At 34.9% G+C, this 24,945-nt stretch overlaps 1 protein-coding gene across 1 annotated transcript in view; it reads left to right on the top strand.

The window, feature by feature from the left end:
- The window catches only part of LOC136036674 (probable chitinase 2), a 43,270-nt gene extending 20,126 nt beyond the window's left edge, over positions 1-23,144 (top strand). The window contains exons 4-8 of the mRNA XM_065718981.1: positions 1,778-1,877; positions 5,159-5,377; positions 6,953-7,144; positions 10,538-10,666; positions 22,838-23,144. Coding sequence (XP_065575053.1) covers positions 1,778-1,877; positions 5,159-5,377; positions 6,953-7,144; positions 10,538-10,666; positions 22,838-23,083 — 886 coding nt within the window. The 3' untranslated portion in view covers positions 23,084-23,144. The remainder of the gene's footprint in view (positions 1-1,777; positions 1,878-5,158; positions 5,378-6,952; positions 7,145-10,537; positions 10,667-22,837) is intronic.
- The last annotated feature ends 1,801 nt before the right edge of the window (positions 23,145-24,945 follow it).

Genomic DNA, 24,945 nt, shown 5'->3' with positions numbered 1-24,945 from the left:
ATTTAGTAACCCTGTACAATTGCAAAATGTATTCGAAGTGCATAAAACACCGATTTTTCAAACACCATGATTAGGAAGCAAGTGGATTAGAATAGTGGACTGGCTGTTTGTTCCATTTTTGGATTTAAAAGGGGCGTTTGATGGAGTGGATAGAAGCTTACTGATAGAGTCATTGTTAGCATTAGGGCTACCTTAGAGCGTATTTTTTAAGATTATAGCATTTATGCATAATATGGTTAAGACTGTAGTACGGGTAGGTAAGGATTTCTTTAGGGTTATTAGGAGTAGACTTGGTGTTAAGCAGGGATTTATAAGTTCCCCCGGGCTATTTTCATTGTATATTAATGATTTTAAAGAACACCTGATGGCAGAGGTGCCCCAATAATTAAGCTTTCAAGTGCAAGTGTGTATTACTTTTTGCGGATGACATAGTATTAGTAGCAGAAAGTAAAGGACATTTGCAACAACTGCTAGTTCTAGCATCTTCTTATTTTAGGAATAAAAAACTAGTCTGAAACGTAAAAAAGTTGGTGGATATGGTTCTCAAGAAAAGTGGAGAACAGATATATTCGCAGTGACAGTTTACGTATGAAGGTAGGACACTAGACTGTGCAGATGAATTTCAGTACTTAGGTTGTTGGCTATCGTCAGATGAGAAATGGAAGAAACATCTTAATATTGTAGAAAGTAAGGGAAATAAACTACTAGGAATGTCAAGTAAAAGTATTGTTAAGGAAATTAAGGATGTAGGACTGCTAAAGTATATTTTTAATAATAGGGTTTGATCGGCTTTGCATTGCGGGGCGTAGCTTTGGGGGTTTGATAAGGGGGTGAATTTAGAAGGAATACAGTTGATAATAAGTTTAATGGGTTGGTCCTAAGAGGGGGATATTGGAATAAAGTACATGAGACAGAGTAGTTTAATTAGTATGGTTAAATATTGGAAAAATATTATCACCAATAGAAGATAAAAGGCTAGTTAAACAAGCATTTTTAATTAAGCTTCAAGATAGGAGGAACGATTCGTGGCCAAACCAGGTGAAGAATATATTAGACCATGCAGGGCTAGTTAATTGTTGGAATGAGTTAAAGGGGATAAGAGGGATGGTAGGGACGGTCTCTAGGTTAGTTGCTGCTAGGATAGAGTCTCAGGAAGTTCAGATATGGCAAGCTGAGAAGGCCACCTCACCGTCCCTCGGGCTGTATGCGAAGATCAAGGAGAAATGGGGCGAAGAAATTTACCTAAAACAGGATTGGCCCTGGAAGATTTGAAATGGGTAATGTAAGTAAGGGGAAATTTTATACCTTTTGGAGAATGTAGGAAATATTTACGGAGGAGTAGATTGAAGGGTGGTTATTGCAGTTGCCATGTGTGGAAAGATTGATGAGTCTTAGCATCATTTTTTAGGGAATGTAAGGACTTGAGGTAGTTGCGCTTGGAAATGTTTCGTAGGGAGGTTGGGGGAGAGATTGAATTTTGGAAATTTTGACAATTAGGTATTACTTAAATATAAATAATATTGGAAAGTTCGTCCGGGTAGGTATGAGGTATCGTGACGATTTTCTTAAATAATCAGTTTTAGTGTCTTTTCAGTTTATGTTTGTTGCTGTATATTTTCGCTTGTTTTGTGTATGTCACCATGGTCCAATTGGGCTTTCGTGTGAATAAATCTATCTATCTATTCACTGGACAGTCAGGCAATATGAAACATATATTTATTTATAAACATTTTGACTAACTTGAAAAATTGGTATAATATGGACTTCCTTCATTTAGGAAATATGGATTCGATGGGTTAGATTTGGATTGGGAGTATCCTGGAGGCAGAGAAGGAAGCCGGCCGGAGGATAAACAGAATTTTGTGCTTCTTGTAAAAGTAAGTTAATGTTTTTTCCTTTCTTGCCTTCTTCTTACAGTATTTTCGATCCTTTAAATTTAATGTTTTCTTTATTAAATGTATACCATCTTTTTTTATTTATTTTTATTCTCAAAATTTTTTAAGGTGCTTATCTGTTATAGCGCCGACCACTCAAGTTGTTCATCCATTGACACATTGAAGAATCTTTTTTTACACAAAAAAGTGACAGAATAGATAAGAAATATGTAATTTGGGCAATATATTTGCACATTAGGGGGGGAAGGGGGTAAAGTATTTTGACAGTGTGAAGTTAGAAAATAATTCTTACTTCATAGTATGCAGAATAATTGTACCTTATACAATTTGCATGCTGACCCACTATAGTTCCCCCCCCAACCAAGGATTAATCTAACTTCACTTCTTGAGTGGACAGCGCTATAGCAGATAAGTACATTTTTTAACATATCGTACGTGGTGTTAATTTTGTTACTCTTTTATACCGTTTGAGCAATCCACCTGTCGCCCGAAATCTCCAGTTTCTTTTAAGGGTTTTCTTATAATTTGTCCTCCTCTGCGTGCTCCAGGCAGTACTCCTGAACTTCCGTTTTAATCTTCTGAAATATCTACCTCGCTCCTTTCCTCTCCAAGTCCCTGAACTTTATGAATTTTGGCAAATTTCGTGTTTTTCTATATTTTCGAGTTTCATAAATTCATATGTTTTAGTATTAATATTGAGTACAAGCACTTTTAAAATGACAAAGATCCATAAAAATATACCCATTAAAAAAGAAAAAATATGAAAGAAGTAAAGTATGAAGTCAAAACTCAAATCGACCAAAAATTAGTATCAATCGCGATAATCAGGTATAAAAAGAATCGAATGAAATTTTATCAATCACCGAAATCTTTTGGCATCAGAGAGGTTAAACACAAGTTTAATAACGATGTCCATAATATCATAATAATCATAAAAAAAGACATGATATATGCCTTAAAAAACATTGATTTGCCTTAATAAACCTTAATTAATATGCCTTAGTAAACATTAATTAAAAAAAAGCATGTATAAAAAACAAATATATGCATGAATTCATATATTTTAGTATTAATGTTTGGGTACAAGCACCTTTAAAATGACAAAGATCCATAAAAATATGCACAATTAAAAAAAAAATCTGACAGAAGTAAAGAGTGAAGTTAAAACTTAAATCAACCAAAAATTACGGCTTTTTAAGAAACATACATCCAAAAACTAGCTGAAAGAAACTGACTTCTGGTATTTCCGTTTATTCGTAGAACTCCGAAAAAATTCTCAATCAGAAAAAGCTTTTTTTTTATAAATTAATCGGAGCCAAAGCTCTTGATGTAATTCTAATTTTATGCATCAAAGTCTGGGAACCAGTTTGACCAAGGTTCAAATCTGGCTTCTGAAATCATTTTATATTTTCAGTCACACCAATATTGGTGTCAGATTTTGATACCAATAGATACATAAAAAGAATCGGATTTTTACGCTGATGTTAAGTATAAAAGTTTCATCAAGTTTAGTTTTACCATCAAAAGTTACGAGCCTGAGAATATTTGCCTTATTTTCGAAAAAAGATCAAAATACCCCTAAAGGTCATAGAATCATAATGAAAATTGGACCATCATATTCAGCATATCAGAGAACCGTACTGTAGAGGTTTGAAGCTCCTATCTGCAAGTGTGGAATTTTTGTATTTTTTTTTAGCCAGAAGAAAGCTCACGGATGCGTGTTTATTTGTTTTATTTGTTTCCCAGGCGTGATCGTATCGACCCAGCGGTCCTAGAATATTGCACGAGGGCTCATTCGAACGAAAATTAGAAGTTCTAGTGCCCTTTTTAAGTGACCAAAAAAGTTGGAGGGCAACTAGGCCCCCTCCCACGCTCATTTTCCCAAGAGTAACTCGATCAAAATTTTAACATATCCATTTTGCTTAGCATAGTCGAAAAATCTAATAAATATGTCTTTGAGGATGACTTACTCCCCCACAGCCCCCAGGGGAAGGGCTGCAAGTTGTGAACTTTGACCCTTGTTTGCATATAGTATTGGTTATTGGGAAGTATACAGCCGTTTTCAGGGGGGATTTCTTCTGATGGTGGTGGGGAGGTCAGGGGGAGAATGTTACGTAGGAGGATCTTTCCATGGAGGAATTTTCATGGGGTAAGGGAATTTTTCATGAAGGGGGCGCCGGGTTTTCCAGCATTATTTAAAAAACGATAAGAAATTGCATAAAAAAACAAGTTTCTTCAACTGAAAGTAAGGAGCAACAGTAAAACGCAAAACGAAGAGAAATTGTCAGGTTTATAAGGGGTTAGGCCCCCCCGTCAATGCCTCGCTCTTTACGCTAAAGTTTTTTAGTACTTTCAAAAGAGCTAATTCTAATGTTATTTTCAGCTTTTTATTCTTATTAAAAAAAACCTTTGTGATTCAGGGGTCATTTTTAAAGAATTAAAACGAAATTCGAACTTTAGACGAGGGAGCAAATCCCCTCATATACGTAATAATTTCTGTTCGTTTTAAGTTTTAATGTTGCACCTTACTTTAAGTTGAAAAAACTTGTGTTTTTTACATAATACACACTTTAAATCGTGTTTGCGCTGCAAGTATAACAAATAAAAAATATATATATTTTCATCTTGAAAGTGAAGAAATTATGTTTCACTAAAAACTGGCCAGCTTTTAATTCTAATTTTAGCATCTTATCATCGCTAATTATTCTAAGGAAAACTTTCACCTATTTTTTTCCATGAATTAAGGCTAAAGATTGTCAGAAATAACCTCCTTTTTATGTAATGTCCAGCCTCCTTATTTATTTGAAAATCTAACTTCTGATTTTCAGCCCTCCATTTCCTTTCCAGAAACTAGGAAAGATTCTAATAAATCTAGCAACCTCTTTCCAGCCCTTCGACTTCCTTATCTAGTTAAATGCCAACTTCCTAATTATCGCTTCCCCCTTTTTTTTTACTAGGTAATAACAAGAGATTTGGATGAATTCAGCCTCATTTATAAACAACTTCCATCTTCTTTGTTTATTTAAAACCAATTTCCTAATTATCAGTTCTGCATTCCTGAAGAAAGGATTGTGACAAATCTAACCTCATTAACTTCTATCCTCCTTGTTTGCTTACAGATGTAGAATCTAATTATCAGCCCTTGTTTCTTCTCCAGGAACTAAAAAGAGAGTTTCACAAACCGAACCCTCAACCTCAGCCTCATTATTTTTTTTTATAAAATTACCAGGAGCCTTATTCAGTTCGCTTATATTTTTTTCCAGGAACTAAGAAAAGAATTTGACAAATCCAACCTCCTATTAACTGCTGCTTTTGGCGTTGCACCAGCCACTGCTGAAAAGGCTTATGATGTTGCTGCTTTATCCCAGTACCTAGATTTTCTTCATTTGATGTGCTATGACCTTCATGGTACTTGGGATGGAATCACAGGTCACAACGCCCCTTTAAAACGAACAAGACCTGAAGATGAGGGACTAAGCGTGGTAAGTCTTTTTTCTTCTTGTTTGAAATATTAAACAGACGGTTACGGATTTTTTAATCACCCGAATCGAATTTCTGGCCCTGTGGTGGATTCCTGAAGCTGGGATGAAACTCCTGATTCCGTATTATCAAGCTTCTATTCAGCTGGGTTTCAACTTACGTTTCTTACGTGTGTCCTTCATGCGAGCTTGAATTAAAACTCAATTGAACCTAAGAATTTAAGGACTTTTTTGGTTTAACGGGTAAACCCTCACCAAAGGGAATTACCTTGGGAAAAAACAATGTCTTTACAAGGACCCACTAAGGTCACAAGGATGGTTTTATTTCTGATAAGGTTTGTATTCAAGCATTATAGAAGTCATTCATCAGAAATATGGTGGTAAAGTTGATGCTTAGGTGTGTTAAAACAAAGCACACGACTCAACCTACAAAAAGATTCTCCTTTCCGCTGCCGTTTTTATTGATGTATTTTATTATCTTATAATTTTTTGTGTATGTTATTTCTGTCCCATTAAAAGTTTGGTTTTATTTGAAGGGAGCGAATCTAGACACTATAAGCTAAAATAAGCATGCAATCTGACTGGCAATCTACATGTGCATACTCCATGAAATGGAATTGCCACCGTCAGGGACTCTGAAAAATACCATATGGCGATAAAGAAGCAGAAGGTGGACTTTTGGAATTATTTTTCTTTTTCTGCTAGAAATTTCAATAAAAATCAGGGAGCATTCTAACGATTGTTTCAGAGGTTGCCAAAAACCTGTTTTTTTTTATAAGTTATTTAGGGCAGCTTTCGTTTTCGTTTGTGTCTAATTTGCAGCGATTAATTGTGCTACTAGGCAGGTGACCTGTTTCTCAAGATTGTAGATTTATTTTTGGTTAAATAAAAATGTTCTAATTTTATCAGGAAATTTGACATATTTTTATTACTGTGTATGAAGATTTTTTTTTTTAATTTTGTTCTATTCCTCATATACAATATACCTGTTTCCTAAAATGAAAGATCCAATTTAGTGCATATGGTCGTTTAATACCACTTTTTTTTCTTTTTCATTAATGGAAGTGATCTAATTTATTTCAATCGTATCCTTTCGCCATACTTAAATATGTAATAAAGACCATCCAAAGCAATTGTTGGGACATGTAGCGTCGAAATCAACGTTTCAGTTGCTGGGTTGTTTTTACAGGGGTAATTAGCAAGCCAGTCACTCAATATTTACGTAGCGGAGATCAATTTCTGAACCCGATCCCAGAATCCTATTAGTGATCCTTATGAGGGATCTTGTTGCTCAAATTCTTATTGCCAAACAATAGACTTCATGTTAATCAAAAGACGAAAATGGCTGAGGATTTAAAGCCGGAGACTTTTTTTCATATGCAGTAAACTGTGTTCTAGAGTCTAGATGTCACCTCTATTATCTTACAGGAATTATGTTTAAAAAAAATAGTACTAATAAATACCACCACAGAACTTGATATACTTAATGGTCTTGAAGTAAGAAATGTTACCCCAATCAATGAATCCTAATAGAGATTTAGTACATCTTGTATATTTTAAACCTTTTTCTTCTTCTAGATGGAGGTAATCCAATATTATATTAGTAAAGGAGTAGACAGGAAGAAACTGGTGCTTGGTGTTCCATTTTACGGAAGGACGTTTGTATTAAGAGATGACAACGCTGGAATAAAAGCTTTACATCAACCTGTTGAAGCAAAAGGTTTTCCTGGTCAGTTCACCAAAGAAGATGGATTTATGGGTTACCACGAGGCAAGTGTGTCGAACCAAAATTAATTATTGCTAATTCCATGGTGAGGGGAGGGCAATTGCAAAGTGTAATAAGAGTAACGATAACTAAAAGTTCGAATACGGATAAATCCTTTTATTAGACAGTGATAATCCAAAAAAGAAAATATTGGATCTTTCCGTTACAGTGACAGTGACCATGTGACAGGAAATGTCACTGTCGTTCTTGACTTAGTCGTTCTTGACTTAGTCGTTCTTGACTTAAGAACGACTATTAATATTGGATCTTTCCGTTACAGTGACAGTGACTATGTACAGTGTATTTCTACTGATGACAGTCCTTGTACCGTATAAAACAATTTACCGCTATTCGAACTTTTATTTATCGTCATTGAGAGGCAGTGTGGTTTTCGAAATTACCTACGTATTAAGCGTGGAAATCGATGGGGATGCGATGAATCCTTAGTAGGAGAAATTGACTTCAATCTGAGGCAAACACACTCTCTCAGGCTTAAGGCCAAGCTCTTGGACGAGTTTTAGAAAAAAAACAAATTCACGCGAATTCAATTTTGTTGTTAATCGAATGCTTGTATCTAACTCCCGATCTACGAAATCAACGCAATCAAAATCTGCTTAGAAATAATCTAAGAAATAAAAATATCAATAGCTTCTTCCCTGAAAAAAAATGACGTGCTAGCCATGCCTTGGTTATCTGCTGATACATTCATTTAGAATGAGAAATACTAAGAAGAAAGCATGGTATGACCATACCCCAGTGGGTTAACATAGTCTCATCAATGGTAGTAGTAAAATGCCATTATTAGTGTCATTACTAAAAAAGAAAAAGAAATAGTACTAACATATAGCCTACAATAAACGGATGAGAATATTATTTTCGCAATCCTTCAATATTAAGAAAAATTACAGAACGCTACACAGTAATTTTTCACTTGTAATAGTTTTTCTAGCCTCATTTACTATTTCAACTGATTCAAATGTATGTTTAAATTAAGGAAACATTTTATCCATGAATTTATTACAATCTAAAATATACGTCGGAGTTGAATAACTTTATAATGTTTAACTTTATGAAATTTGATGAAAAAAAAAAACAATAAATATTTCTAAGCGGGAAAGGTGGGGTATGGTGGGTTTGTGAAATGTTACGATAACTTCCTCAATTCGGGTAAAGCTGATAGTGGATTTGGAAAATTGTTGGCGAGTGTTTTTTTTCGTATATTATCTCTCTGTCTTTTTAGAAATTAAGAGATACTTCTAGTGGATCCTGATCCCCTGTATGCATTTGCAGAGGCATATCTACTTCTAAGGAGAAAAGGGAGACAGATCAAAATGCTAATTATCAAAGATTTTGTTTATGATCTAACCTTTACTGTTTCTTCCCTTTAAAACCTTTTCCCTTTTGTGCACATGAATTATTAACACAATTGTCAAAACTACAAGAAGAATTTGCAAGATGTTTATCTTGTAGAAATGAAAACGGAAGCTGGATTTTATATATAGTGAGACCCGTTGGGTCCATTGAGTTCACCTGTCTGAGGTAAAATAAAATTTTTGGTTGCATCTGGGATAGTAAAACAACGGTAAATACGAAAAGAATGAAGTAACTCGATTTTTTATGGTCGGGCGGACCCAGCTGGATCAAGACACTTGCCTCAAAGGCCTCTAGATGCCTCAGGCCTTCACACCCCGGGTAGCTGAGCTTATAGAGTATTGCAACTGACTCCCAACCAAAACTAGGATTTTGGAATTTTTACCAACACAGGACTTGAATCCGCATCTTGTAGGATATAGAATTGTAAGATCCGTGTGCCACATAACTGGACTAAGGGTGGCTCAATTAATTATAATTTGTCTGTGCTGTTCGTACTATACATACTGTATATGTGCTATAACGCATATTATTTCTGCCAGTAGGTACGTAATAATAACATTGAAAAGGTTTCTGAGGGTATTAGAAGTTCTTGGTCCTTCTTATCTGTTAAACTGATTACACTTCATTAATCAAATGAATAAATTATTTTTTAAAATTAATTTAAACTTAAGAACAATTAAAAAAATTAATGTAAAGTTTGTAGATTACTTGGCTCTCCTCCAAACTCAATATCAACCATAAACTGCCATAAACGACTATTGAAAAGTTTTTCGGATTAGTCTAAAGGTAAACCCTTTAGCTTTTCAAGGCCCGTGGATTCCACTCCCACGCCGATCGTAATCTTCTAAATATTTTCCTTCTTATAGTTGTAAATTGTCTTTGATTTTACCGTAAGGTTTCTCAAACTAATAAGAAGTTCATACAATAAGGTTGCTTTCGGAAATTTGTCTTGTTTAGGAGGGGGATGTTTCCTGAGACAGGATGTTTATTTGAAAAAGATATGCCAGCAAAGCGTTACAACAATTCAATATTTCTGTCAAATACTACAACAAATTTTCTTTGTATATTGCTACCTATATTCTGCTACAAGTACAAGAAATGTTAGCGGAGGAGATGGGACTGGATCTACCCTTTGCGAATGCCTCATGCTTACGTGTAATTCCATCTTTTGATAAAGAGCAGCTTTTTGATGATGTAATTTTTTTTTGTTATATCATATATATATATATATATATATATATATATATATATATATATATATATATATATATATATATATATATATATATATATATATATATATATATATATATATATATATATACATATATATATATACTAGATAAAGAATTTTTAAACCTTCAGCTGATAAGACAGATTTCTGAGATATTGTAGAAAATGGTTGAATTTTAATCACACTTATCAGCAACTTCTTCGTTATATTCGTCTCCTTTTTTTTATCTTTTCTTGTATATATTACTCCATTTGTGACGCATGTCTCTTAGCGGATAATAAAATTTCACTCATTGAAAAAGATGTTAGCATATGGTAACAGTAGATGTCTCCACTTTTAGGCTACATCCTTAAGTTGTTCTCATGTTCACACTAAATGAAATACACTTTCATTCGTGCAGCCACACATTGGACATGAATCCTTACAAACTGTAATCCTTACAAATATAGTCATACTATCCTCTGGCAACATTCCTTGGGCATACCATCCGTCGTTTGTTTAGCAAGTGGTTAAGACTATATGTATCCATACACTAAAAAATAGCTGAAATATTTAATCTAGAAGCTGGAACATTTTATAAAATGAAGCCGGAAGGAATATTTGTATATGAGTTTACGTCAGAGGGGTATAATTTTTGGAGAGAGGGGATTGAAGAAAAGCAAAAAACTGGCCAATTATTATACAGAAAAACTAGGGAATCCTAAGATCTGGAGGAAAGAGCGGTCAAAATTGTTTGTAATTTGATTTCATGTTTATAGAAAAGCAAATTTTTTACCAGTTTGTTTTACAGATATGTCTTGAGCAGAGGGAGTCCCGTGGAAAATGGATTGAAATTTTCGACGAAAGTGCCAAAGTTCCAATTTTGTACTCTGGAAACAAATGGATATCATTTGACAATGACGTCTCCTTAAAGTTCAAGGTATTTTTGTATGTCCATTATCATTTTAGAGATTCTAACCTTTTTCCAACACTAAGTCTCTGACCTTGTTTACAATGTTGCTCAGTGTAAAATACGGATTTTGATGATGTCTAAATTTTGGAAATGAGCACTGTAGTAAGTTTGTCTGCGCCGACCCTTTTTGTACGTTTTTAGGCTTTTTATTATTATTATTTGTGTTATTATAATTATCTCCTTTATATAACTAAGAGTGTCGCTGAAATGCAGCCACCCCATAGCTAACATGAAAACTGTGGTACCATGCTCTAATGCTATTGAGTGGGTAGTACTAGTTTCCCCGCATAGCGTAGAACAGATCAGTCAGTTGGTTTTGGGTGTTCACAAGAGAGTATGCGTTTTATGCCTCAAGACAAGCAAACTATTATGTAGATTATAGCAGTCAATGGGTTTCATCAGGTGACAACCTATAAACGTAGGTTGGTAAGTAAGTATATCCATTTGTATCTTTGCACTCAGGTATCGGGTTGAAAGTTTCATTCTTTTCCCGAGAGTAGGGGTGTTAGGGCCTTGAAATTGCCTTACAAAACCATGTATACTGTTTTGTTTTACTTTTAAATGTTGGGTATTTTACAGCCCATTTGATAGCTATTGCATAATCTCTCCCAAACGTTTAGGCAATCGTAAAACTATTAGATAAATTGAAGTAATAGGTGACAAGACCCTTGAGGAATTCTGTTGTTTCTTGCGATATTTTTGTTTTAATTAATATTCTAGAGATGTATTAGTTGATTGATTTTAGAGTGAGTTAATGGTTGTGTAATATTCAAAATGATCTTGTTTCATACGTTTAGTGACGGGTTGAGTGTCGGTATGCATCGGGAATTTTGACGAGCTGTAGACTATGAGTGTGGGATCCATTGAAGTCCCTGTAAAATTATTAGTTTTAGAATTGTTGATTAGTTGGTTGGGTATAGTTTAGTTGGGAAGAGATGGAGCAAGAGATTTATTTCTGAGACAATGTCGTAATAGTGATGTGTTTTTCAGTTGTCCCAAACACGTTAATTTGCGTCAGGACTTATTGTTAATGTAATCTGGAAATGGGCATTTTTCTATTGTTAGTTTTATATGAGAATTTATTTGTTGTTTTTTGTTGCCTATTTGTTAATAAAAAAAAGTATCACCGACAATTTTAACAAGATATTGTCGTCTACACCGTAATTAATAAAACATAAACTTCGGCAATGAGTATTGTGCGGAATTAATATGTTAAAACCGATTATTTATACAAATTTACTTGCATACAATATTTATATATTATATGTATGTTTTTTCTTTTTCTGACTTATGACCCAAGAAAATATTAATCAGAGCTTCGTTGGTTTGCTTTTTCTGATTCTGAATTAATAAATTAACATGACGAAAGTTGTGGCTTTTCAACACATTAAAATTTTTTTTGTCGATCAGATTGTAGATTGATCGTTTTGTTTGCCAGTTTCTTTTTTAATGTTTGGGTGAAGCTGTTGATGTCTGGAGATTGCTCCATAAAAGATAGCTATGGTGACTTGTCTTACTGGAGAGGGTTTACTGGAAATTCTTTGGGTTTACTGGATTTTACTCGAGTTAAGCCTTTGGTTGAGTGGTTTCTTACTGGAAAGCTTTTGAGGTGAATGTGCCCTTAGTATCAACATGCTGATACCTAACACCATCTATTTTCTAACCGTTTTAGAAGAGGGGTACTCATACATATATACTATAGAACACTCACTCTATATTTAGTAAATACTTAAAAAGGAACAGTACAAGATATCAGCCTGGCTGACCTTAAAGGTGCATCGTTTATAGAGTAGCTAGAACCTCGAAAGCTGATGCACTTGACTGGTGACCATAGCTGACCCATACCTGTCAACTCATTATTCAAGCAACCCGCTAGATTTCGACGGTTACACTTAAAAAACTCTCAACATTAGACTTTGGTGCGGGAGGGGAATGGAGCATGTATGTAAACAGTAAAGGTTCCAGAGTCATTTGTGTGGCTGAGCTAAAACTGCAGCGCGAGTTGATATATTCTAGGTTTGAGATTGTTGCGTATTCAGGAACAGTACATTTTTATATATTTTAGGGATCAATCTATTTCCCAGTTTTGCCTCAAAAGGCCAAATTGCCAAAAGGGGAGTTAGTTGTGGGGTTATTCTTGCTAATCTATTTATAAGATGAAGGGTATAAGGGCATACATTTGGGAGATCCAGTATCTGCCCTATTGTTGCTGTCTATTTTTGAAGCTTGGTATATGTTGCAAATAAATTTTCATTCATTTTTTGCCATTCATTTTCATCAATGCTTTTGCTTATGGTATGTCTATATCTTCGTATTCATTTTGAACTAAAACTTTAGCTTAAGGTTTTAGTAATGAGCATTGTAGTATTTTGCATCTACGATCGCTCGTTTTCACTTCTTTAGATTTACTTTTAACCATTAATATTACTTCTATAACTTATTAGAATTAATTACCATTTTTATGGCACTTGGTAATTAACAAGTGACATATAGTGATCGTAATTTCTGTCGGTCTGTCTGCCTGCCCCGGTTTTGCTAGTCTGGCCGCTTTTAGATAAGCTAGGACAATGAAATCTGGCAGGTTTATCAGGGGCCAGACCAGATCAAATTAGAAATGGTCGGTTCGACCATCTGGGGGGGGGGTTAATTCGGAAAAATTATTAAAGATATATTATGTAAAAAGCATATCGTGTCTCAGACTCTTATTTTAAATCCCGACCGGATCTGGTGACATTGGGGGAGTTGGAGGGGAAAACCTGAAATCTTGTAAAATGCTTAGAGTGGAGGGATCAGGATGACCCCGGCATGACCTAGATAAGTGATTGAAATAACCGGAACGGATTCGCTCTCTTTGTGGGAGTGGGGGGACGGTTAATTCTGAAAAATTATAAAAAATGACGTGTTTTTAACTTACGAAGAAGTAAACGGATCAAAATGAAATTTGATATTTAGAAGGACCATGTAACTCAGATCTCTTATTTTAAATTTCGACCGGATCTAGTGTCTTTGGGGGGGATCTTGAAAAACGTTTAGAGTGGAGAGATCGGGATGAAACTTGGTAGGAAAAATAAGCACAAGTCCTAGATACGTGATAGACAAGCGAAACGGATCCGCTTTCTTTGGGGGAGCTGGGGGGGGGGGTTAATTCAGAAAATTAGGAAAAATGAGGTATTTTTAACTTAAGAATAAGTGATCAGATCCTAAGAAAATTTGATATTTAGAAGGATCTTGTACTTCAGAGCTTTTGTTTTCAATCCCGACCAGATCTGATGACACTGGGGGGAGTTGGAGAGGGAAACCGGAAATCTTGGAAAACGTGAAAATTGAGGTATCTTTATCTTATGAATAGACGATCGGATCTTAATGAAACTTGATATATAGAAAGCTCTGATGTCTAAGATGCTGAGGGGGGGGGGGGAACAGAAATCTTGGAAACTGGAAATCTTAGAAAACGCTTTGAGTGGAGAGATAGGGATGAATCTTGATGATAAGAATAAGAACAAGTTCTAGATACGTGATTTACATAATTGGACTGGATCCGCTCTCTTTGGAGGAGTTGGGGGGGATTTCTTGTGCTTTTGCGAGTTTGGTGCCTCTGGACGTGCTAGGACGATGAAAATTGGTAGGCGCGTCAGACATCTGCACAAATTGCCGTGATAACAGTCTTTTCTCCGATTCAAATATCTGGGAGGCTGGAGGGAGAGGAAAAATTGAAAAAAATGAGGTATTTTTAACTTACGAATAGGTGATCGGATCTTAGTGAAATTTGATATTTAGAAGGACCCCGTGTCTCAGAGCTCTTATTTTAAATCCTGACAGTATCTGTTGATATTGGGGGGAGTTGGAGGGGGAAATGGGAAATCCTGGAAAATGTTTAGAGTGGAAAGATCGGGATGAATTTTGGTGGGAAGAATAAGCTAAAGTCCTAGAAACGTGGTTGACATAAACAAACAGAATCTGTTCTACTTGGGAGAGTTGGGGGGGGGGATTCGGAAAAATTAGAAAATTTGGGTATTTTTAACTTGTGAACGTGTGACCGGATCTTAATTAAATTGATATTTAGAAGGAACTCATGTCTAAGAGCTCTAATTTTAAATTCCGACCAGTTCTGGTGAAACTGGGGGGAGTTTGTTCGGAAACCAGGAATTTTGGGAAACGCTTAGTGTAGAAAGATCTGGATGAAACTTGGATGATAGAATAAGCAACTGTCGTAGATACCTGATTGACATAACCGGACTGAATCCGCTCTTTTTGGAGGATTTAGGGGGGGGTCCAGTGCTTTGGCAAGTTCGGAGCTTCTGGACGTGCTAGGACGATGAAAATTGGTAGGCCTGTCAGGAACCTGCACAAATTGACTTGATAAAGTCGTTTTACCCAAATTGACCATCTGGGATGCTGAAGGGACAGTAAAAATTTGAAAAAAACGAGATATTTTTAACTTATGAGTGGGAGATCGGATCTTAATGAATTTTGATATTTAGAAGGAATTCGTGTCTCAGAGATCTTGTTTTAAATCCCCACTGGCATGAAGCCTCTGATTTTCCTTTTAAATCAATCTATTGGTTTTTAGAATTTTGCTAGAGCTTATGCCATATGAGCTCTTGGCTCTTCTGACCTCGTCACAAGTGCCATTTGAGCTCATACCTCTTGTTAATCGACAGCATCAGTAAGTTGCAGCCAGTGATAGGTCAATCTGAAAGTTGAGACGCGATGTCTTAAATTGTGTACAGAGGGTAGGACCAGCTATCCTTACGAGGGAAGACCAAATTAGTCAGTTGGTTTTGTATGATCAAAAGAGGGTATCCACTTTTTTCTCTTTTTTTAACCTAAATGCAAACAACAATATAGCATTATTAAGATTTCATACAGTCAATGGGTTCCATTGAAAGATGTCGGTTTTATAAATACTTTGGCTAATAATTAAAAATATAGTTTTTCACAAAAACATGTGATCAATTTTGACAGTATGATGTTTGTTCGTCTACCCTAGACTGATTCTAACCGAATACCTTGTATTATATAAACGCTATATACAATTATTTTAAGGCCTTCCCATTCGTCCTTTTTTGCAGGTTGCCAGCCCTTAAATGCTTCTTCATGAAAAAGTCAAAACATTACCAGAATTCAGACCTGTTGAATTGATAGATCTGAAACTAATAAATACAATGATAAAAGTGACTTCTCCTTTTGGTGCAGCTATGTGCAGTTGCAGTTGATTGTTGAGCAGTTGGCAGTTGCAGTTGAGGCTGTTGCTGTAGTTGCTTTATCATTCTGTTATTCATTCTGAATTACCATCTGCTTTTTTTCAACATACCTGACTTTGCTAAGGCCTATTTCCCCTGTGAAATATATGACTTTTCGACAAGCCTATAGTTTTAATTAGCATTTAAAGGCTAAGGTATTATGTCATTGGGTTCATTATTTTTACATCCACCCATTCACCGAGATAGAATTATGAAATTTTTAATGAATAAGGATGACCTAAAAAATTATGAAAAACACAAAAAGCCTTAAGAAATTTGCAAAAATTCACATTCTGCATGTTTCTGTACGTGTTTTCTACGCATTTTCAAATTTAGAAGAATAATACAAAGGATATTTCCAAGATCTAACGATGTCATTCACAATGAGATTTTACTAATACTGGGATTTAACTAGTGCTTGTTTCGAAAACCCAAACACGTTCACAACAGAGAGACGTTCGCAACACGTTCACCACTGAGCAAGCGTCCAGAACTGAGCTAAGTAAAAAATTGTAGTTCAATCGATTTGAGCCGAGTTACAACCAAACCAATTAGAATTTTTCAGAGAATTTTCAGATTGGCTAACACCCAAACCTTATCCATATCTGATAATTAATATTGGTAAATGCCGAGTTTTGAAATAGGCTGAACTTTGGTATTAGTAAAACCTCATTTTGAATTGGCCTTCGGTATATAAATGAAGTCAAATCTCAGTTATCGACTGACGAAAAATTGTCGGTGTATGTTTAAACAGAAAAAAACATACTATTACTTTATGCTGGGAACATAAACCTTAAATTATGATTACTCAAAAAGATTGAACAAACTGTGAGAGTCCAAGGAGTCAGACCGGGTAGTTCAAGAAGAAATGAGTCTTTGAAGATATACTATAGGGTGAAGATGCCCTTAAAAAATCTTTATTTTAAATGAGTTCAAAAAGAGAGGTTCAAGGACGTGTTATTGAATTAAGGGCTGATTTTCGCCCTTAGGTGAAAGGTGAACTGAATCGATAAAGATGAACTGTAGCTCAAATGTGTAAACAAAAGATTAAATATAAACGGAAGATGTTTATTTCGAGACATCGAATTGTAAACAAAATATAGACAAAAAAATTTTGAGACATTAAATATAAGTGAAGACACATTTGGGCACGGAAAATATGGATAAAATTGGGTTACGCCTGTGATCAGAAGTAAATGTTGTGATTTTATTTGGGCAGATTAGAATATTCTTCAAGGCAAGTATAGAGAACTTTAAAGGTTGTTGGACTGTATAAGGTAGTTTCTATGCAAGTATAATAATATCGCCAAGGTGTTCATTTATTTATTTATTATTATTGTTATAATTTGGTTGTTGATACCTCCTCAGGTTTTTTTTTAGCATGAACGCACTACCATATGGAAATAATACAATAAATAATTACTAATAAAAATACGGGACACATATCACGAGCAGAAGAGGAAACTTACAAGGACAATTAAGTCAGTGACTTCGCACCATACATGTGATTTACCTACTATATACATTTCGTTATACATTTTGCCCACGCCAATAGAATAACTTCTCCAATTCCTCCATACCTCTAATCTCAGTTGCTGATATAACTTGGTAAATTCCAGTCAGGCAATGTTATTTGTAAATGAACTCTATTTGTAAGAAAGCACTAACCCTATTTCTCTGGTCTATTGATCACCTGACTATTCTGTTTTGAAATAATAAATGGGGGTCAGGACTAAACTTTGTGTTGAATTTTTACACAATCCGTATTTATAAATTACCTTATGGTAGTAATACAAGAGTTAGTTCACTCTTCAACTTTTCAAAGTTTATAGAAGAGTTTACAATTCGCTTTGCCGAAAGGCTAAATCGTTATTTTATTATAGATAATTCTCTGCATGCGGTACAGACATTAGGAAAACATGGCAACTAATCAATTATGTTATCGGGCCATCTGTTCTGCCTCTTTCCGTCCCTTCAAGTGTTGTGACTGACGGAAAAAATGTAGAGGTTGAGCTAAAAGTGCAAGATGCGTTTACTTCCTATTTTGCTAATATCGGCTAAACTACAGCCTCTTCTGTAAGTCCTTCTTATTTTTCTACCTGATTTTAGGTCTTACCTTTGACCGCCCTGTCCTAAATCAATGGCATTGGAACCTGTCGCTGAAGTTGAAATAGCCAGAATTGTCAATGGTTTGAGGGGTTCTTCATCCTCTTGCCCAGATCGTATTCTGAATAAGGTTGTCAAGTTCATTCGTCCTGTCATCGTGTCTGCCCTCACGAGACTTGTCAATCTTTCTTTTGAAAATGGTTTCGTTTCAAGTGCTCTAAAGCGTGCTCGTGTTACTATTCTTTTTAAAGATGGATCGAGGAATGATCCTGCAAATTATCGTCCCATATCTCTTTTATCAGTGTTAAGTAAAATTTTTGGAAAAGCTATGCTTTCTCGACTTCTTGATTGTCTTAATTACAAACATTTTTTTCATGATTTTCAGTTTGGTTTTAGGGCGAAGCACTCAACTGAGCATGCATGTGCAACTTCCTTGAATTATTTAAATTCAGCTCTTGACTCTGGTTTGATACCTGCTGCTCTTTTTCTTGATCCTCGAAAAGCATTTGAATAATTAACACACAAGATTCTTCTTTTGAAACTGTCCCATATCAAACAGTTCGTGGTAACGAACTGTAGTAAGGAGCGACCCGGCTCAATAGTAACCAAAACTCTAAAAAATGGAATTTTGATACCAATAGCTACATCAAACGAATCGCATTTTAATGCTGGTTTTAAATATATAAGTTTCATCAAGTTTAGTCTTACCCATCAAAAGTTACGAGCCTGAGAAAATTTGCGTTATTTTAGAAAATAGGGGGAAACGCCCCCTAAAAGTCATAGAATCTTAACGAAAATCACACCATCAGATTCAGCGTATCAGAGAACCCTACTGTAGAAGTTTCGAGCTCCTATCTACAAAAATGTGGAATTTTGCATTTTTTGCCAGAAGGCAGATCACGGATGCGTGTTTATTTGTTTTTTTTTTTTTTTTTTTTGTTTTTTTTTTTTTTCCCAGGGGTGATCGTATCGACCCAGTTGCCCTAGAATGTTGCAAGAGGGCTCATTCTAACGGAAATGAAAAGTTCTAGTGCCCTTTTTAAGTGACCAAAAAAATTGGAGGGCACCTAGGCCCCCTCCCACGCTAATTATTTTCCCAAAGTCAACGGATCAAAATTCTGAGATAGCCATTTTATTCAGCGTAGTCGAAAAACCTTATAACTATGTCTTTGGGGACGACTTACTCCCCCACAGTCCCCGTGGGAGGGGCAACAAGTTACAAACTTTGACCTGTGCTTACATATAGTAATGGTTATTGGGAAGTATACAGGCGTTTTCAGGAGGATTTTTTTGGTTTGGGGGAGGGGTTGAGAAGAGGGGGATATGCTGGGGGAACTTTCCTTCGAGAATTTGTAATGGGAGAAGAAAATTTCCATGAAGGGAGAGCAGGATTTACTAGCATTATTTAAAAAAAAACAATTAAAAAATAAAAGTGAAAAAGCTTTTTCAGCTGGAAGTAAGGAACAGCAATAAAACTTAAAACAAACAGAAATTATTACCCATATGAGGGGCTCACCTCCTTCTAATACCTCGCTCTTTACGCTAAAGTATTTTCGGTAATTTCAACTACTTATTCTACGGCTTTTGTGATTCAGGGGGTCATTCTTAATGAATTGGGATAAAATTTAAGCTTTAGTGTAAAGAGCGAGGTACTGACGATGGTTCGAATCCCCTCATATATGTAATAAAAACATGAGAATACAAAAGTTCTTTACGTAAGCTAATTTATAAGTTACGTAAATCTTTTACCAATAAAAAGATTCGTAAAAAATTAAAAGTTCTAGTTGCCTTTTTAATTAACCAAAAAATCGGGGGGCAACTAGGCTTCGTCCCCTGCTCTTTTTTTCTCAAAATCATTCGATCAAAGTTATGAGAAAGCCATTGAGCCAAAAAAAAAAATATGCAATTTTCGTTTTGATTATTCCTCTGCGGAGAGCCAAAATCAAAACATGCATTGATTCAAAAACGTTCAGAAATTAAATAAAAAAAACAAGTTTTTTCAACTGAAAGTAAGGAGTGACATCAAAACTTAAAACGCACAGAAATTACTTCGTACATGAAAGAGGCTGCTTCCTCATCAACGCCCCGCTCTTTACGCTAAAGCTTTTTACTGTTTTAGAAAGAAGAATTGAGAGAAAGAGTCAAACTTTAGCGTAAAGAGCGGGGCGTTGATGAGGAAGCAGCCTCTTTCATGTACGAAGTAATTTCTGTGCGTTTTAAGTTTTGATGTCACTCCTTACTTTCAGTTGAAAAAACTTGTTTTTTTTTATTTAATTGGTATAAGAGGGAATGCTTATTCATGGTTTCCATCATATTTATCTGGTCAAGTCATCTCGGTTGATCCGCACTTTTCTAATCCTTCTGGAATAGAGTTTGGCGTTCCACAAGGATCTGTCATTGGCCCGACACTCTTTTTAATCTAAGTCAATGACCTTATTAATGCGGTTAAAAATTTAAAACCTACCATTTGCTGTCGTCTTTGTCAGCCAGTATCCGTCACTAATTGTGACAGGAGTTTGTCCTTACCGGATACACTTATTGCTTTTGCTGATGACAGTACTCTTGGAATAACTGGTAGAACAGAGTCTGATCTTCATTCAAGAATGATAGCCCTTTTTGAAAGAGTTATCCAGTGGTTTGATGTAAATTATCTTGCCTTAAATGTCGGAAAGTCATGTTTTCTCATTTCAGAATCAGAATTTCAAAGGCTCGCCCTGACTAAAATGAAATACTCGTATCAAGAGGTTATCTAAGTAGAACTAAGGATCGTTACGTTTGATTCCTAGGCATCATGCTTGACGAAAATCTTTCCTTCAAGCATCATATTGACCTGATTAAAATGAAAGTCTCCAGGAGTCTCGGAATCGTGAGAAAGCTCAAATACATATTTCTAGGATCGATTCTTAGAATTTTGTTCTGCAGTCTATTTTAGTGTTATGTTTCATATTATTCTGTTATTTGGATGTCAACTTTTCCCTCGTCTCTGAAGCCATTTTCAAAACTTTATGATAAAGCAAACTCTTATTCAGGAAACTAACCGATCTTCACTTAAAGCCTTGCTTGATTTGAAACCTCTTTATTTTCTTTCTTGTTCTTCTTTCATTTTTTTTTACAGTTGCATGGCCATCTTCCTGCTGTCCTATGTAATAATATAGATAATATGTTTAATATGAAGTCAGAGATCTGACCTCACCTCTGTCAGCTTGCAACAGGATCTGAAACACGCTCCCAGAGTTCGTACGAAGCTGCCACTCGTTTGGTATGGTCAAAAATTATGTTAGAGATTTTCTAGCTAGTAAATATTTTTTTTTTAATTCTGGTTTTCCTTGGAGTTGATGTCTCCGGATTGAGTTGGATATTTAATTGAGTTGGTGAAATCATGAGTTAGCCCCTGCTAGCTTGTCATTTTTGGGGAATATTAAGATGGGCAACTCTATTTTTTTGATTTTGTTTGTATTTTTTGTGTTGGTATTTTTTTCTCCCTGTTCTTTCCCGGCCATGGGGCCTTATGGGGGAGATTGTCTTGAAGTAATTTTTTGTTTATGAAATTTATTGTTAAATAAAAACTCAGAACTCAGTTACAAATTATAATACAGAATACAAATTAGCAGCAGCAAATAAAACTGTCAAGGCCAATTGAGGCAATGACCTGGCAGCGTAAATGACATTTACCTACTAAATAGCCTAATTTCCATTGCACATTTTAACCATGCCCATTAGAAAGCACTGCAATATCTCTACACCTCTAATCTCAGGTGCTGACAGAGCTTAGTCAAGAACTTGGTCTTTTTAGGGCATCTATAAATTGTGTGTATTCGCAAGGTGGTACTAACAATATTCTCTGGATGTTATGTTGTTTAATAGCCAGATCAGTTATCAAATGTCCAAATCACTTGCCCATAAAAGTGATGTTTTGACTGTTCGAATGAAAAGTCATAAATAATAAAAAAATTATTCAAGACAGTAAAAACATATGAAAAATTTCTTCAAAATCAAAATTACCAATAAAGGTCCGAATATTTTGACTCCACATCCAGAGGACTTTATCAACAGGGAAAAATATATAAATGGAAAAACTAGCTTAAACAAAACATACCAAATAGAAATTAACATACAAACGCTATACGAAAGCACTGTGCTTTTCCCATAAATCTAGTCCATAGTCCATAGATATGGACTAGTCCACTAGTCCATATCTGGCTATACACAGTGTATTTGCTGATTGTCTCTGTATATGTGATCGAAATAGTCAGAGTTTTTGTCATTGTTTTTCATTGTCTAATACAAGTATTGATCCCTAATTCAACTGTTATTTATATGTTCTTTCGTTAGTGTGTCTCTTTAGCGCTTGTTTTTTTTGTTTTTTTTAATTCCTGGTCTTCGTTTTTGTTATTGAAATTTCGATTTTTTGTCTTTAAAATGGGCAATAAAACTCATTCATTCATTCAAAAAACAAATTTGAATGAACATAGTTCTATTTGTTATTTTATTATTTCTGAATTAGGGGATGAAACAATTTACCAAATTGTATATAACCAAATAACAGCACAAAATTTAATTTCATAACGTTCTATAGGCTATAGCTTGTTATGTCTAAGTGGGTTAAATTATTTATTTTTATTTTATTCAAGCACCCACAAGAATAATTATATAAATTGTAGCTATTTATTTTATATGTATGTATTATATTAAATTTATTTTGTATTTATATTTTACTTTATAATAATTTTTTTTTTTTTATTACTATTATTTTATTGATATTATGATCATTATTACACTGTTCTTATAGGCTGAATATGCCACCCAGATGAATCTAGCCGGAGTGATGATTTGGAGTATAGATACTGATGATTTTAATGGTCTTTGCGGTTCAATCAAATTTCCTCTTTTGAGAGCTATTAACCATGCCCTCTATAGGGCTGAGGAAGACAGTAAAAACGAAATAGAAGATGGAAAAATCCCTGCAAGTAATGCTGCTGTTTTCTCAGTGGGTGTTCTTCCAGCAATTTTAGTTTTCGTCCTCTCTAAGTTTTAATTTTTGATTTACCAAATGATTCTATTTTCTTCTTGTTGCTAAATAAAACAAATGTTGAGTATTTATCTGCGTTAATAGGTGCTTTAATAAGTTAATAAGTTCTGCGTTAATAAGTTAATAGGGTGCTTGATGGGCTTAGCCAAAAAATTTTGACGTTGCAACCATGTTTTACGAAGAAAAAATTACGCATTTCCTGCTTTTTCGTAAATTGATCTGGGGTTACCAAGTTACTGCCTTTTAGCAAGGGCACATAGATTGGGGTTCAAAACCTAGTTCGCCCCCCTTCCCGTGGATACGACCCTGCCACTTAATAATGTATTTCTAAAATTATGCAACGAAACAGCAAAGATATCCCTAAAGTCCATATCTATAGACTAATATTAGTTTATAAAGAGAAACAAATTTCTGTAATAGAAGACTACAACACAAAGTGAAAGAAAAGAAAAAGCATTTATGGCCACTGTTGCCTGATACGTCGGCTTATTGCATATCTATCAATACTCCTGAATGACGGTTGAATATCACGATATCTTACTGGGATCACCCTAAAAACGTGGGTAGAGTTTCTAAGTACTTTGGTCGTTACCTTTGCTTTGATATTACCTTTTTTTTATGAAGCCAAGCATGGACACAAAAACATTCAACATTAGGATGGACAATCACCCTCAAGATAAATTTTCTATAAAATTTCAAAGACAGATAGGTGAACAAGGTGAAATACACGGTGTAGAAAGGTCTTGTGACATCTGGGGTGAATTTGAGCTTGTCAACCCTCTCCCCCCATTTTTAGATTTTATCCCTACCTAATAACAATAGAATTGCTTCTCGTATTGAAGGCAAAAAGTTATAGTAGCATCTGAACTGAAAAAAAGGGAACTTGATTTTTGAACTGACAACAAATATAATTACTTCATTTAATTATGAAACATATGCTTAGGTTACATAAATATTAATCGTTAACCTTCTTTCAGCTTCTTGAATTTTCTTTTTCTTCCCTTCAAGACAGGTGTATCAGGTATATCCAAGGATAAATATGGACCTAAATAAAAGAAGAAATTGTGCTGGGCTCAACGTGCTTGCATCCTAGAGGCTCTTAATAAGCTCGAGTAGAGAAGATTGTCCCTCTTCTTGGGTACCGGGGTGGAGTAGAGACATCAATCAGTGTTGCAAGCGTCACAGGTTACCCGTGAAATTTCATAGGTTTTTTGTATGGTCAGAGGCCCACAGATTTTTGCCGTGAAATGCCAACAAAGGGACATTTTAGCCCTTATATGACAATTTTTCACCTTGGGTGAGAATTCGGGATCTGAAAAGGAGACTTGGTATTTTGTCAAATCAAGCATTATAAATAAAAAGGAATTATCAATGCTAATAATTAATTATAATTATTAACGCCTCTGTTCTATAAAAAAATAAATTAAAAGATCGCAAAATTGGTCGTTAGTGACATGTTTCTTGAAAAACAAACTGTTTCCGGCCTAGTTGATATGGGTATTCATTTACTCGGGTTCGATTGAACATTCAGTGCATCTTCAATGAGGAGAAAACATACATTTTGCATCATTTTGTTCAGACAAGAACGGTATTATTTTCGTTCGTCGAATCTTCATTGATTATACCAAGAAAACAAAGATCTTGCCGAATTTAGACTTTTGTTCAGTTATTATTTAACTACGAAGAAGGAATTTATTAAAGTTAGGAAGATGAATAATTTCAAAGATACATAAAACATAGGTAAATTGTATAATTTATAATACAAATCATAGCTAAACATTTTTATAAGTTTTTCCCAATAAACTGCTATGAGATGGGTAATGAATTGCTTTTTGGGTGACAGTAGGTTTGTTGTATTCTCTCGGGTG

This window comes from Artemia franciscana, chromosome 15 (assembly GCF_032884065.1).
Source record: "Artemia franciscana chromosome 15, ASM3288406v1, whole genome shotgun sequence".
NCBI lineage: Eukaryota > Metazoa > Arthropoda > Branchiopoda > Anostraca > Artemiidae > Artemia > Artemia franciscana.
This window is presented reverse-complemented; position numbering and strand designations above follow the sequence as displayed.